Consider the following 13,988-nt stretch of genomic DNA (forward strand, 5'->3'; position numbering starts at 1 on the left):
GTGGTAGTGTCATGGTGTGGGCATGTATGGCTGCCAATGGAACTGGTTCTCTTGTATTTATTGATGATATGACTGCTGACAAAAGCAGCATGATGAATTCTGAAGTGTTTCGGGCAATATTATCTGCTCATAATCAGCCAAATGCTTCAGAACTCTTTGGACAGCGCTTCACAGTGCAGATGGACAATGACCCAAAGCATACTGCAAAAGCAACCAAAGAGTTTTTTAAAGGGAGTCTGTCACCTCCATATGGCCATATACAGTGCTTACATGGCTCTGTAGCACACCTATACAGGATTGTAACGGTACCTTTGTTCTTTTCTTTAGACTTGCACAGGAGTTCAGTGTGTAAGTGCCCAGGCTGCTCTGCCTTCTTTTCACTTTACTCCTCCCCAGCCTCTTCCTTTGCCCTATCGATGAGGCAAGAGACTGGGGAGGAGTAAAGTGAAAAGAAGGCAGAGCAGCCTGGGCACCTACATACTGAACTCCTCCCCTGGGCATTTGCGAGTGCTCATTTGCATATGAATTAAACTTCATTTTTCCTGCTTGTGCAAGTCTAAAGAATAGAACAAAGGTACCGTTACAAGCCTGTATAGGTGTGCTACAGAGCCATGTGAGCACTGTATTTGGCCATATGGAGGTGACAGACTCCCTTTAAAAAACTCTTTGGTTGCTTTTGCAGTATGCTTTGGGTCATTGTCCATCTGCACTGTGAAGCGCTGTCCAAAGAAGCATTTGGCTGAATATGAGCAGATAATATTGCCCGAAACACTTCAGAATTTATCCTGCTGCTTTTGTCAGCAGTCACATCATCAATAAATACAAGAGAACCAGTTCCATTGGCAGTCACCTAACCTGAATCCGATTGAGCATGCATTTCACTTGCTGAAGACAAAACTGAAGGGAAAATGCCCCAAGAACAAGCAGGAACTGAAGACAGTTGCAGTAGAGGCCTGGCAGAGCATCACCAGGGATCAAACCCAGCGTCTAGTGATGTCTATGCGTTCGAGACTTCAGGCTGTAATTGACTGCAAAGGATTTGCAACCAAGTATTAAAAAGTGAAAGTTTTATTTATGATTATTATTATGTCCCATTACTTTTGGCCCCTTAACAAGTGGGAGGCACATATGCAAACTGTTGTAATTCCTATACGGTTCACCTGATTTGGATGTAGATACCCTCAAATTAAAGCTGACAGTCTGCAGTTAAAGCACATCTTGTTTGTTTCATTTCAAATCCATTGTGGTGGTGTATAGAGCCAAAAATGTGTGTTAGTGGGTTTTTGTTTGTCCACCCGCCTCTTGAGGATTGACCACGAGTTCTCAATGGGATTAAGATCTGGGGAGTTTCCAGGCCATGGACTCAAAATGTCAACGTTTTGTTTCCCGAGCCACTTAGTTATCACTTTTGCCTTATGGCACGGTGCTCCATCGTGCTGGAAAATGCATTGTTCTTCACCAAACTGTTGTTGGATTGTTGGAAGAAGTTGCTGTTGGAGAGTGTTTTGGTACCATTCTTTATTCATGGCTGTGTTTTTGGGCAAAATTGTGAGTGAGCCCACTCCCTTGGATGATAAGCAACCCCACACATGAATGGTCTCAGGATGCTTTACTGTTGGCATGACACAGGACTGATGGTAGCGCTCACCTTTTCTCCTCCGGACAAGCCTTTTTCCAGATGCCCCAAACAATCGGAAAGAGGCTTCATCAGAAAATATGACTTTGCCCCAGTCCTCAGCAGTCCACTCACCAAACTTTCTGCAGAAGATCAATCTGTCCCTGATGTTTTTTTTGGAGAGAAGTGGCTTCTTTGCTGCCCTTCTTGACACCAGGCCATCTTCCAAAAGTCTTGGCCTCACTGTGCGTGCAGATGCACTCACACCTGCCTGCTGCCATTCCTGAGCAAGCTCTGCACTGGTGGCACTCCAATCCCGCAGCTGAATCCTCTTTAGGAGACTATCCTGGCGCTTGCTGGACTTTCTTGGACGCCCTGAAGCCTTCTTAACAAGAATTGAACCTCTTTCCTTGAAGTTCTTGATGATCCTATAAATTGTTGATTGAGGTGCAATCTTAGTAGCCACAATATCCTTGCCTGTGAAGCCATTTTTATGCAACGCAATGATGGCTGCACGCGTTTCTTTGCAGGTCACCATGGTTAACAATGGAAGAACAATGATTTCAAGCATCACCCTCCTTTTAGCATGTCAAGTCTGCCATTTTAACCCAATCAGCCTGACATAATGATCTCCAGCCTTGTGCTCGTCAACATTCTCACCTGAGTTAACAAGACGATTACTGAAATGATCTCAGCAGGTCCTTTAATGACAGCAATGAAATGCAGTGTAAAGTTTTTTTTGGGATTAAGTACATTTTCATGGCAAAGAAGGACTATGCAATTCATCTGATCACTCTTCATAACATTCTGGAGTATATGCAAATTGCTATTATAAAAACTTAAGCAGTAACTTTTCCAATTTCCAATATTTATGTAATTCTCAAAACTTTTGGCCACGACTGTATATTTCCTTTTAATACACCACCTAAGTGGCTGTAGTACAATGTAACTTCACCACTGAACGTCAATTAAAACATATATTTTTTCCTATTAATACACCCCCCTAAAAAAGTAAAACAATGTAAAATCAACTCAGAACGACTAATAGGACGTACGTATCTTTCCTATTAATACACCCTGTAAATAGCTGTAGTACAATGTAACTTCACAGCTGAATCGAAATTATGATATATATTTTTTCCCTACTAATACACACCCAAATTTTTTTTAAAACAATATAAAATCAATGCAGGACGGCTAATAGGACGTACATATCTATCCTATTAATACACCCTGTAAAGTACAATGTAACTTCACTGCTGAACGGCAATTATGACATATATTCTTTCCTATTAATACACCCCAATTTTTTTTTAAAACAATATAAAATCAACGCAGAACGGCTAATAGGACGTACGTATCTTTCCTATTAATACACCCCGTAAATGGCTGTATCACACAGAACTTGCACCCCAATCACAGGCAAGGTTTGCTGGAATTCCTGATGTATCATATAGTGTAAACAACCTAATAGCAGCAGTATAACACCAATTTGGATCCCCAATTAGTGCAGCAAGGTATAATAGAATAGCTCCTATTACCCAGGCTGTACTCTCCTATTGCACTCTGTTCTCCTTTTATAGTGTAGATATTGCCTCCTTATCCTTTCCCTACATCTTGACTAATCTTTCCCTGAACTTGTAAATCGTTTTTTCAGCACAATGCTGTTTTTCCTAGCACTGTTGCTAGCGCTAGCGCCTGCTGACGTCTCTCCCTGCACTAAGTACATTGGAAAATGGCAGAATCCAAGATGGCTGAGGCTATTTATAGGGCTGTGACATCACAGGGGCTGGCTGGCTGCTGATTGGCTGCATGCATGGAATTGTGGGTGATCCCTCATTCCCAGAGTTCTTTGCTCCATTTCCTAACACGTGCAGCAGCCATTTTAGGAAAAAATGCGATTCGTTACCATGAAGTGTGAGGAGATTCGTCGCGAATCAATTTTCTTCGGAAATTTGGATAGAATTCCACTTCGTTAACTTCAATTCGCTCATCTCTAATCATTATCCATTTGTAGAGGCCATCTTCCATTCAACTTCAGCTTTTTTACAGTTAGTGTTATGTTGGTGTCATGAGGGTGTCAAGAGCCACGCCTGACTCCGTTATACCCGGGGTCAGGAAGTTGCAGCGGGTGGCTGCGCGCTCTATGTCTAAAGACAGTGCTGTTTATTAATGGTAGCTTTCTGGGTTTGCCTTGCAATCCTTTTTGGCTCACTCAGGGATCTGTAGCTTCTCCTCCTCAGCTGTTTCTTGTCCAGCAATCCCAACCTCCTTATAATCCCATCTCTCACTTCTCTGGTTGCCAGATATAGAGCTTCCTGCCTGGACTTCTATACTGACCCACTGGAGCTGTGTAGCTGTGTTCCCTGGTTGTTGTTACCCTCCGGATCCCTGTCAGGGAACACCCTCTGTGTTCCCTGGCAGAACGTTACCCTCCGGATCCCTGTTGGGCCTTGGTGGTCTGCGGTTGTCGCCCACCTGGGATTATATGTTTGTCTGTATTGTCTGTCCTCTCCTTGGTGTTTTCCTCTTAGTGTCAGTGGTGCGGACTAGTGATCCCACCGCCCCGTTCACTACATAGGGCTCATCTTAGGGAAAGCCAGGGTTTAGGCACGTGATCGGCGTATGGGTGAGGAACCCGTCTAGGGACGTCAGGGCAGTCAGGTGCCAGCCGCTGAGTCAGGGGTCACCATCTTTCCCTCTCCCTTGGACAGGGCCTTCCCATTTCCCTCCCTTTGCTTGACGCCGGTCATTACAGTTTGCTTTCAGTGAATCCATTCTTCCCTCTGCCCGTGAAGTGTTACCCGTGCCACTGGCTACAACACGGCTCCAAAGCATGATTGATCCACCTCCATGCTTAATTGTTGGATAGATGTTCATGTAATGAAATTTTGCTGGATGCTTTTCTTCTGATCTCTCTTCTATGATGGCCATATTTGTGCAGATGTCGCTGAACAATAGAACAATGTACCCCAACTCCAGATTCTGCTAAATCTTTCTGACGGTCTTTTGCAGTCAAGCGGGGGTTCTGATTTGCCTTTTTAGCAATCGTACGAGCAGCTGTCTCTGAAATTTTTCTTGGTCTTCCAGACCTTATCTTGAACTCCACTGTTCCTGTTAACTGCCATTTTTTAAAGGGAACCTGTCATCAACTTTATGCTGACCGTACTGAGGGCAGTATAAAATAGTGACAGAAATGTCACACATCAGCTAAAAGTAAGTGGTTACTGAGAACCAGCATCATAATCATTGCAGCCCAGGCCTTGAAAAGAGTCAAATCTACCTGAGAAGAGTCATGGTTATTCATGAACTCCTGCTCTCCCTGCCCACCTGCAATGATTATGATGCTGGTTCTCGGCAACCACTTACTTTTAGCTGATGTGTGACACACCACTGAGATCAGCATTTCTGTCACTACTTTATACTGTTCTCAGTACGGTCAGCATAAAGTTGATGGCAGGTTCCCTTTAATTACATTTCAAACTGAGGAAATGGCAACCTGAAAACACTTTGCTATCTTCTTATAGCCTTCTCCTGCTTTGTGGGTGTCAACCATTTTTATTTTCAGAGTGTTAGACAGCTGCTTAGGGCTGTTTCACACGAGGAAGTCCATTGTGGGCATCACGCTCCTTTTGTGAGCGTTGTCCTCCGTTCCGGACTTGCATGAGCACATGGCATTATCATGATTTATAATGTGCCTCTGCATGACCTCAATTCTACAGGATCAAAGTGACAAAAAGCAATCAGTATGATCCTGTAGCAGTAAGGTCAAGCAGAGAAACACAGCATTATAAATCAGTATTCCCGCTATGGACTCACTTGTGTGAAACAGCCCTTAGAAAAACCTGTGGCAGCAATTTTTTGGGATAAGGTTTGAGGAGTCTGGGTATTTATAAAGCTTTGAAATCTGCATCATCTGGACTTTCCTAACAATGATTATGAACAATCCTTAACCCTAACAGGCTGTATAAGGTCAGAGACCTCGGTCAAAGTTATCAGAGCTCTCAAATCTCCAGCATAACGTAAACCGGACGGATCCGTTATCCAGGCCATAGACTTCTATTATGACGGAATGAATAACGGAATGCATCTAAAGGCATTCTGTTATGCATTCCATCATGGAATCATGTTATGGTCAGTGGTACTGGAATCCATAACGCAATTCAGTAAATACCACAACACAAAACCCGCACATGAACTTCAAAATAGGAAATTTGCTCATCCCTAGTAGCAGCACCCTGCTGCTTGCGCAAAGACACAGCCGCACAATATGTAGTGGCTGTCTGTAGTCTATCCCATTCATTTGAATATGAGGGAGATGAGGTAAACCGCAGTATTGCACACGGCTGCTACAAAATATATGGCAATGTGTATGTTAATGAAGAGGCCACAACTCTCTCCCAAGTACTTTCGACCTTTCAAACAGCTGATCAGTGATGATTAGAGATGAGCGAATCGAATCTCACAAAGTGGAATTTGATCTGAAGTTCAGGATAAATTCGTTTTGCCTCGAAGCCTAATTTCCTCGTGCTTCATGTCAGCGTATCGATTTAACCTGAAATAGTGTAAAAAAACAAAAAAATTCAAACTTACCTCCTCCATTTGCTTGCAATAGGCCACCAGCCTCCATCTTGATTGAAGATGTCGGTTGAAATCCAGTGCGTGATGACATATAACGTCACCACGCCGTGTGAGATTTTGCTCCAGACCTTCAAGCAAGATGCCGGCGGCCAGCCCGTCGCGAGCAAATGGATGCGGTAAGTTAGATTTTTTTATTGTTAATTTTACACCGTTTTTACACTCAGATGCCGTGATCATGTATGAATGCTGCACCTGAGAGGTACAATGATGGGGGCGGCGCTATAGCAGCTCCCTGTCATTGCACTCACTACTTACAAAAAAATGCGCTTCATGACAAAATAATTAATCACAAAGCAAATTTTTTTGTAAAGTTCGGCGAATCAGCCGAATCGAACGTTTCAATTATTCGCTCATCTCTAGTGGTGATGGCCATGAGTTGGACACCCACCAATCTAAATGGCCATTTGTTTTAAAATCTCGGACAACCCCATTACAGTATATTAGTTTTAAAGGGGTTGTTCAGCCCTGGGGTCCTTTCTGGCAGACCTTCCAGTTTGGCCTGACCTGCATAGGGAATCATACTTACCTGAACCCCAACGCTGGGTTCTGGCTCCTGCAGATCTCCACTTCATGTGTCTGCTGCAGCCAATGACTGGCCACAGAGGTGGCAGGTGCTCCATACTTCACATGACCCAGTGACTAGTGTTGAGCAAACTTGTGTTTTAAGTTCGGCGTCCAAAGTTCGGGTTCGGGTTATTGAAGAATCCCATTATGGATTCCGAATTCTGTTATGGACCGTGGTAGCAGAATCCAGAATTCCAAGTTCGCTCAATGCTACCAGTGACATGACGCATTGGGCACACGTCATTGCTGCGGCCAGTTATTGGCTGCAGTGACCCATGTCAATACAGATGTTGACGCATGGAGATCGGTGATCTGCAGGGGAGGGATAGAACTGGAAACCAGAGGCAGGGATCAGGTAATGATTGCCTCTGCAGGTCTGGCCACACTGGAGGATCCGCCAAAAAGGCTTTTAAGGGTGAATAACTCCTTTAAAGAGGACCTGTCATCTTTCCTGTCATGTCTGTTTTTGTAACTGTAACGAGCCCCTGCTTACTCTGTTCCACTCTCCCGGCACTCCCCAGCTTTCGGACCGCAATGTCTGATTGTTCAGTCACTCGATAATCCAGGATTCGAATTACCCGTACAGCAATGTGCCGTTCAGATCCAGTGGTAATAGCTCGGAACACCAGGCAGGCTGTATGTAAGTTCAAACAGGAATCAACTTTATTGAATGCGCACACACACTTTTATACACAACAGCTTGAACACCCCGCCCAAACAACCAATTCCAATCGGTCAATTGTAAAGTCCCCTCTAGTCCTCACTTCGGTCCTCTTGGCCATGCAAATACGGACTTGAAACAAGGTCAGCAGGGATTGGTCCGATAGCTTGACTGGGAGGGCGGATATGTGTGGCCATGCAAATGAGGACTTGAAACAGAGAAGTCCCAGGAGATAATTAAATTACATAAGCAAACAAACGGTCAAACACAGAACAATGCCCTCCTCCCAGAGCACGGAGCCGTTTGGAGGGGGTCATCCTAAAGACAAACTGTGAACAATGAAACAACCACAGAGTGATTCAAACCGAAGACAGGGCGGAGGACCCACCACTGTGTAATATAATCAGGGAAACATGGTTCAGTATTCCAAGGACCATGACCGTAACTACATGCATTCCCCCATAATAAAAATTCTGGAGCACCTTTTTTTTATATAACTCTATATTCTTCCATGCCTCTGTTATTCCTTGTTGAAGTTTATAAATGAGTCACCACCAGTCTGTAATAAAGGTCCACCTGGGTGTCAACGGTTGTGGGTGTGTCCCTCCACAGTCTTACATTATACAATCAGTGTGCAGGGACACCACTCCAACTGGTAACACCCAGATGGACCTTTATTGGAAACTACTGATATTTAATTCATAAACTTCTACAAGCAATAATTGAGGAATGGTACAACAAAGCGTCATCAGATGCTCCAGAATAATTATTACATGGGGAATGCAAGTACTTAGTAAAACAGACATGTCAGGAGAGGTGAGAAGCTGACACTGTCAGCACAAGTTGTAATATTATTTAGTGAATTAACGGTCTTATGGTTTTCCAGTTTGTAGGAATAGCCTTTAATCACTTAAGAATCACCTACCATGGGCCCTAGTCCTTAGAGGGTTTTTTCAGGAATAATTATTTTTTATCTAATGTCCACAGCCTGCCTCTGTAAAAAGATGATTTATGCTTACCTGCTCCCTGTCGTAAGGGTCAATACGGTAAACAGGCAGTGGTCAGGTCAAGCAGCAGAGGTTAATACATGGGTAGACAAACAGAACAGCACACCTTCGCAGGGAACTAGCAAGCTAGATAACCTAAAGCTCAGGCACCCTCCCCTAGGGGAAGGTGTCTTAAGTACCCAGAAGTGACCACCCATTGGCTGGGGAAGACTAAGATGTGCACGCAATGGCACTTCAAAAGCTGGGGAGAGCACGCCCTAGAGACAGACCTAAGGGACCTAGAGGAGAAGCACAGCAGGATAGCATCGGCCACCAGGAAGCAGAGCGTTTAGCTGGGTGAGCGATGCGGCGCCCAGCTATTAGTATTTGCCATGTGAATAGCTGTAGCCAATGGCATGTGATAAATACATAAAACACTCACACATGGAGAAAACTGGTATGCTTCCGGCCCATGCCCGCTGCTGCCCTTCTCCTCTGAGCAGGCATGGGCTGGAAGCATACCAGTTTTCTCCATGTGTGAGTGTTTTATGTATTTATCACATGCCATTGGCTACAGCTATTCACATGGCAAATACTAATGGACACAATACTGACTCCAGCTATCTAAATCTATGGTTCTTTACAAATTTTTAGTACAAGGGGAAATTTAGATAACATGAAATGCAATTTACAGAGGTTTTCTGCTTCGGACAATCCTACTTGTTAGAAGGCTTTCTAGAGAAGCTGATCACAAAATTAAAGTTTATGTACACCTTTGGGGGACAATTTTTTTTTATTATTGCATTGTACTCATTTTAAGCTAAAAATATTTTTTTCAATTGGTCTTTATTAAAAACATGGAGTCCTTTTTGTGTACATAGCTGAGATGCTGTAGCAGCAGCCAGTAGATTTTTTTGTCTTTTCCATCATCTGGGGAGCAGGCAGGCTCCTTATCGCTGATCTCTGACTTTATAAACACCCATCAAAGCTCAATCCTTATCTTACTGATAAGAATGTGGCTTAAATAATTGTTTAAGACCTCTTAGTAGTTTATAGATGAGGGTTAATTGATGAAAGGCACAAAGTGAGAGTACCATTCACACAGTTAGAAAAACAGAAAACATTGACCCTTTGTGACAGAATGGTTCAATATTTTTAATAAAGGCCAATTGAAAATATGATTTTTAGCTAAAAATGAGTGAAATGCAATCATAAGCAAAAATTGCCTCCAAAGATGTACATAGCCTTTAAGCATTACCCATTGTCCATTTTCAATAACTGTTTTGTCTGTATAAGGGCCCTATTACACCCATAGATTCTGCAGACGATTGTCAGGAGGAAAGTGTTCCTTCATGGCAATTGCTCGCTCTGTAGCGGAGGAGACCGCTGCTATTACATGCAGTGATCTCTTCAGTATGGGGACAAGCGATCGCTAATGTCATCGCTCGTCCCCATATTTTATCATTGTTTGCTGGCAGTAGAGTGCTGATTACACGGCACGATCTGCCACTGGCAAACAATTTTTTTTAAACATGTTGAAGGACTCCAATTACCCTATGAATTAGTTCATCAGGTAATTGGCGGCAGTATTACACTGCCAGATCATCGCTAACGAGCGTTCATTCGAGTGCTTGTTAGCGATGATCTTAGCGATTATTTGCAGGTGTAATAGGGACTTAAGGCAGGGCAGTTCCATCAGAGCGAGAGACACTCTTTGTAATCTTCTCTTCATTTTGGCCATAAGATGCGGATCCTGAACAGAGGAGCCCTCTATCAACTCAAAATATATAAAAATGTTTGTGTTTTTTTAACCAGAAAATCATTTTAAAACTAACATCCCCATACGATGGTAACTCTTGAAATCTGTGCTGTTTTCAAGTTAATTGTGAGCTTTCTCTACGAGCTTATGCATATCTGAAATATTCACTAGTTGGAATATAACATATGTATCACTTAAAGGGGTTGTCCTATTAAATCAACTTATTCCCTGTCAACAGGATACGGGTTAAGTGTCTGAAACGTGGGGTTATGACCCCCGTCGATCACTGGAATGGAGGCCCATGTTCCCCCGTTGGAATGGAGCAGTGGACACGCATGTGCACTGCCACTTCCTTCAACTGTATTGTTGGAGATAGCAGAGTGCTTGTACTCAGCTATCTCTGCCAGTCCAATAGAGTTGAATGGAGCAGTGGACCCACATGCTGCAATTAAATAGGGGAACACAAGCCCACAATCTAGAGATCGTTAGGAGCCCCCATCAGTCAGACTCCAACCGATCAGACACTAAAGGGACAAACCATCTAAGAAGTCACTGTGTCAAAACAAAATACCAATATTTGTTATAATTTCATATTTCTTGAAAAAAGACAATGTGCCGTCTATATTGTAATGTGGTGTCCACATACAGTACTTTAGAAGCAGCCAACAGATAAAAGAAAAAACACTAACATATCTCTATCCCGCTAGCGGCATTTCCTCAGCAAATGCATAGTAATGTTTTTAACAGCTAGCATTGTTTCTATACAAGTTGGCCGGATCAGACCCTCGGGTAGAAGAAATCCATAATATCCAGTGTCACGAAGTTCAAATGCAAAGGCATATGGGATGCCAATATTGTAGGCCCAGTCCATGGAGCTGCCCGAACTCAAATCTGGAAGAAAAAGTTTTCCATATTCATGAATTACCACCTTGGAAAGGATTAGGGAAGTGTTATTGTTATCTGCTGAAAATGTCAAGTAAAATGAGACACCTCAGCGGCTGTGAGAAGTCCTCATGAAGGAGAGGCTCAAAATTTAACATAATATCAGTTGGTTTGTTGAAAGCACATATATACAGTAAATGGCAGAAGAAAACCTGTCATTTGTCTAAAAGTGCAGTAAAGTACTTGTAATTCATAGGTGAATATTTCCTATCATATTTCCCCTTTTTTTAAATACAGGATTAGGGATGAGCGAACCCGTGGAAGTTTGTGTTCGGCCGAATTTCAGGTCAAAGTTTGGGTTCGGGAACCGAACTTGACCCCAAACCTGAACCCCATTAAAGTCAATGGGGACCCGAACTTCACTTTATAATTTCTCGTTATAACATAGTTATAACGGAAAATAATAGCATTCTTAAGACAGAATGATAAATAAAATGGCCATTGAGGGGTCAAAAATAATAAAAAAAAACTCATCCACTTGATCATGCAACCGGTATCCTCTTCTTTCTGCAGGACCTGCAAAAGGACCTGTGATGACGTCACCACTCTCACCACGTGGTGAGAGTGGTGACGTCAACGCAGGTCTTTATATCTTCATTCAGCAGGACCTGCGATATTGTCACCGCACTCACCACTTGATGAGCGCGACAACATCATCGCAGGTCCTGTTGCAGGTCCTGCAGACAGAAGAGGATACCGGCTGCGTGATCAAGTGGATGAGGTGTGTTTTTTTTATTTATAACCCTCTCAATGGCCATTTTATTTAGCATTCTGTCTTACGAATGCTATTATTTTCCGCTACAACCATGTTATAATGGAAAATAATAAAGTCACCCAAACACCGAACCCGGACTTCAGTGAAAAAGTCCGGGTTAGGGTCTGGGTACCCGAACTCGCAAAGTTCGGTACGAACCCGAACTTTGCAGTTCGGGTTCGCACCAACCCTATACAGGATTTGAGCTACAAAGAATTTCAACCCCGTACTACACAGACTTTATAGCTTCTCTTTCTTGCTTGTTATTACGTTAAAATGACAAATGGATCAGATGGAAATGGCTAAAACAGATGCAAAAAGTGCATAACTGAGCATATCGGATTCTTAAAATACAGGATCCGTTTTTTGTTGTTGTTTTCTGTTCTTCTCACGGATCAGAAGAACGGAAAACGAAGCGGTTATATGAAACCGGCCTAAGGGTGTAGTTTTTGAAGCCAAAATCATGAGTGGATCTTAAAAGGAGACATAGTATTAAAAGGGTTTTCTGGCATTACTATGGTGTTTAACAGATATGTTCATGTAGTTGCTTATCTCATGTACATCGTTCCCATGCTTTTTTATTTTTTTACTGTCCTGACTAATTTTCACCATGTCTATAAATAACTCTGGTTTTCTGGTTTTATATCCTGTGTGCAGCACTTCCTGTTCCTGTATCCAGCCAAACCCATGATGCACTTCTCCTTTCTCTGCCACAGCTCCAGCACTGCCCCTAACAACACCCAGCTACTTTATAGCTCCTCCTGCCCACCTAGTTACATGGTCACTCCCCTATCACTGCCCCTATCAATGCCTAGCTAGTTTATAGCTCCTCCCACCCACCTAGTTACATAGACACTCCCCCATCACTGCCCCTAAGAATGGCCAAATAATTTATAGCTCCCGCCAGCTAGTTACATAGACATTTGCATATCACTGACCCTAACAACGCCCAGCTAGTTTATAGCTCCCATTCAGCTAGTGACATAGACACCCCCCTATCACTGCCCCTGTTGCTGCTTTGACACTCCCATGGACATTTAAAAAAAAATTGTGACGAATTTACAAAATGTCCCATGCCATTTGTTAAATTTGTCACATGAAATATTTTTTCCATTTAAAGTCTAAATTTGTTTATTACAAGGCCTCTGTCAGTTTGTACTCCACTAGGGGAGTTTTTTTTTTTACTTTTTAAAAAAAAAGTTACAATAATGAATCTACCTAAAGATGTAGCTCTACTCACAAAACGCTGGCCTCCCCTTAGTAAATGAAAACTGCTGGACGTGGCGTAAACCATCCTAAAAATGGTGCAAGTACCGTATTTTATAAATTTAGCGCAAATACCTATACCATGACAAAACATGCAAAATGACTCCACATCGCACGCAATACATTATCCCAGATTAGATATGAGAGAATTGATTTGAAACAAGATTTGTAAAAAAAAAACAAAAAAAAAACGAGTTGCATCTGAATCCAAATTTTTGCTGATTTCAGGAGAATTTGGGGTTTTAGAGAGAGGGAAAAAATTATGAAAAAAAAAGTGAGAGACAACGAAGAAGAAATATGAGTCCTAGGAGACCTCCGAATTAAACAAATTTTCAGGCCAATTGGAGCACTTTTAGTTCAGGTAGAATCGATTCAGACATGAATAGAATCAGTTGACCAATTTGGCTGTATGAAATCCAGATAAAATTTTGAGCAATTTGTTCATCTCTTCATGTCTAAACCGTGTAACTCGTAGTAAATGTGTGCCAGTGTCTCAGTATAGAAGCTTTTTATTATGACGTTAATGACAGATCTTTCCAGTATTAATGTAGAAAAATAGAATAATGTTTTTGCATCACATACTCACATAAAGTAGTGGATGCAGGACCATGTCTGTAACTTATCCCATAAGCAGAATTTATGGCTTGGACGGCTTTATGTGCTGCTTTCTCCTGTTCAGGTGTAAAAGAAAAATTGATAGAGGATACTGTTAGTTTATATTATAAATAGTACAATGTAAATGTCCACAGTGGCGGTCTTTACCACCATGCAAACAATGCAATTGTGTGTGGTCCCGCTGG

At 42.5% G+C, this 13,988-nt stretch overlaps 1 protein-coding gene across 1 annotated transcript in view; it reads right to left on the reverse strand.

The window, feature by feature from the left end:
- Positions 1-10,929: 10,929 nt before the first annotated feature.
- CPA6 (carboxypeptidase A6) overlaps positions 10,930-13,988 on the reverse strand; it is a 241,128-nt gene continuing 238,069 nt past the window's right edge. Inside the window, exons 10-11 of the mRNA XM_040432198.1 lie at positions 13,775-13,859; positions 10,930-11,117 (exon numbers count right to left, since the gene is read on the reverse strand). Of these exons, the coding sequence (XP_040288132.1) occupies positions 10,930-11,117; positions 13,775-13,859 (273 nt within the window). The remainder of the gene's footprint in view (positions 11,118-13,774; positions 13,860-13,988) is intronic.

Source organism: Bufo bufo, chromosome 5 (genome assembly GCF_905171765.1).
Source record: "Bufo bufo chromosome 5, aBufBuf1.1, whole genome shotgun sequence".
In the NCBI taxonomy this organism is placed as follows: Eukaryota; Metazoa; Chordata; class Amphibia; order Anura; family Bufonidae; genus Bufo; species Bufo bufo.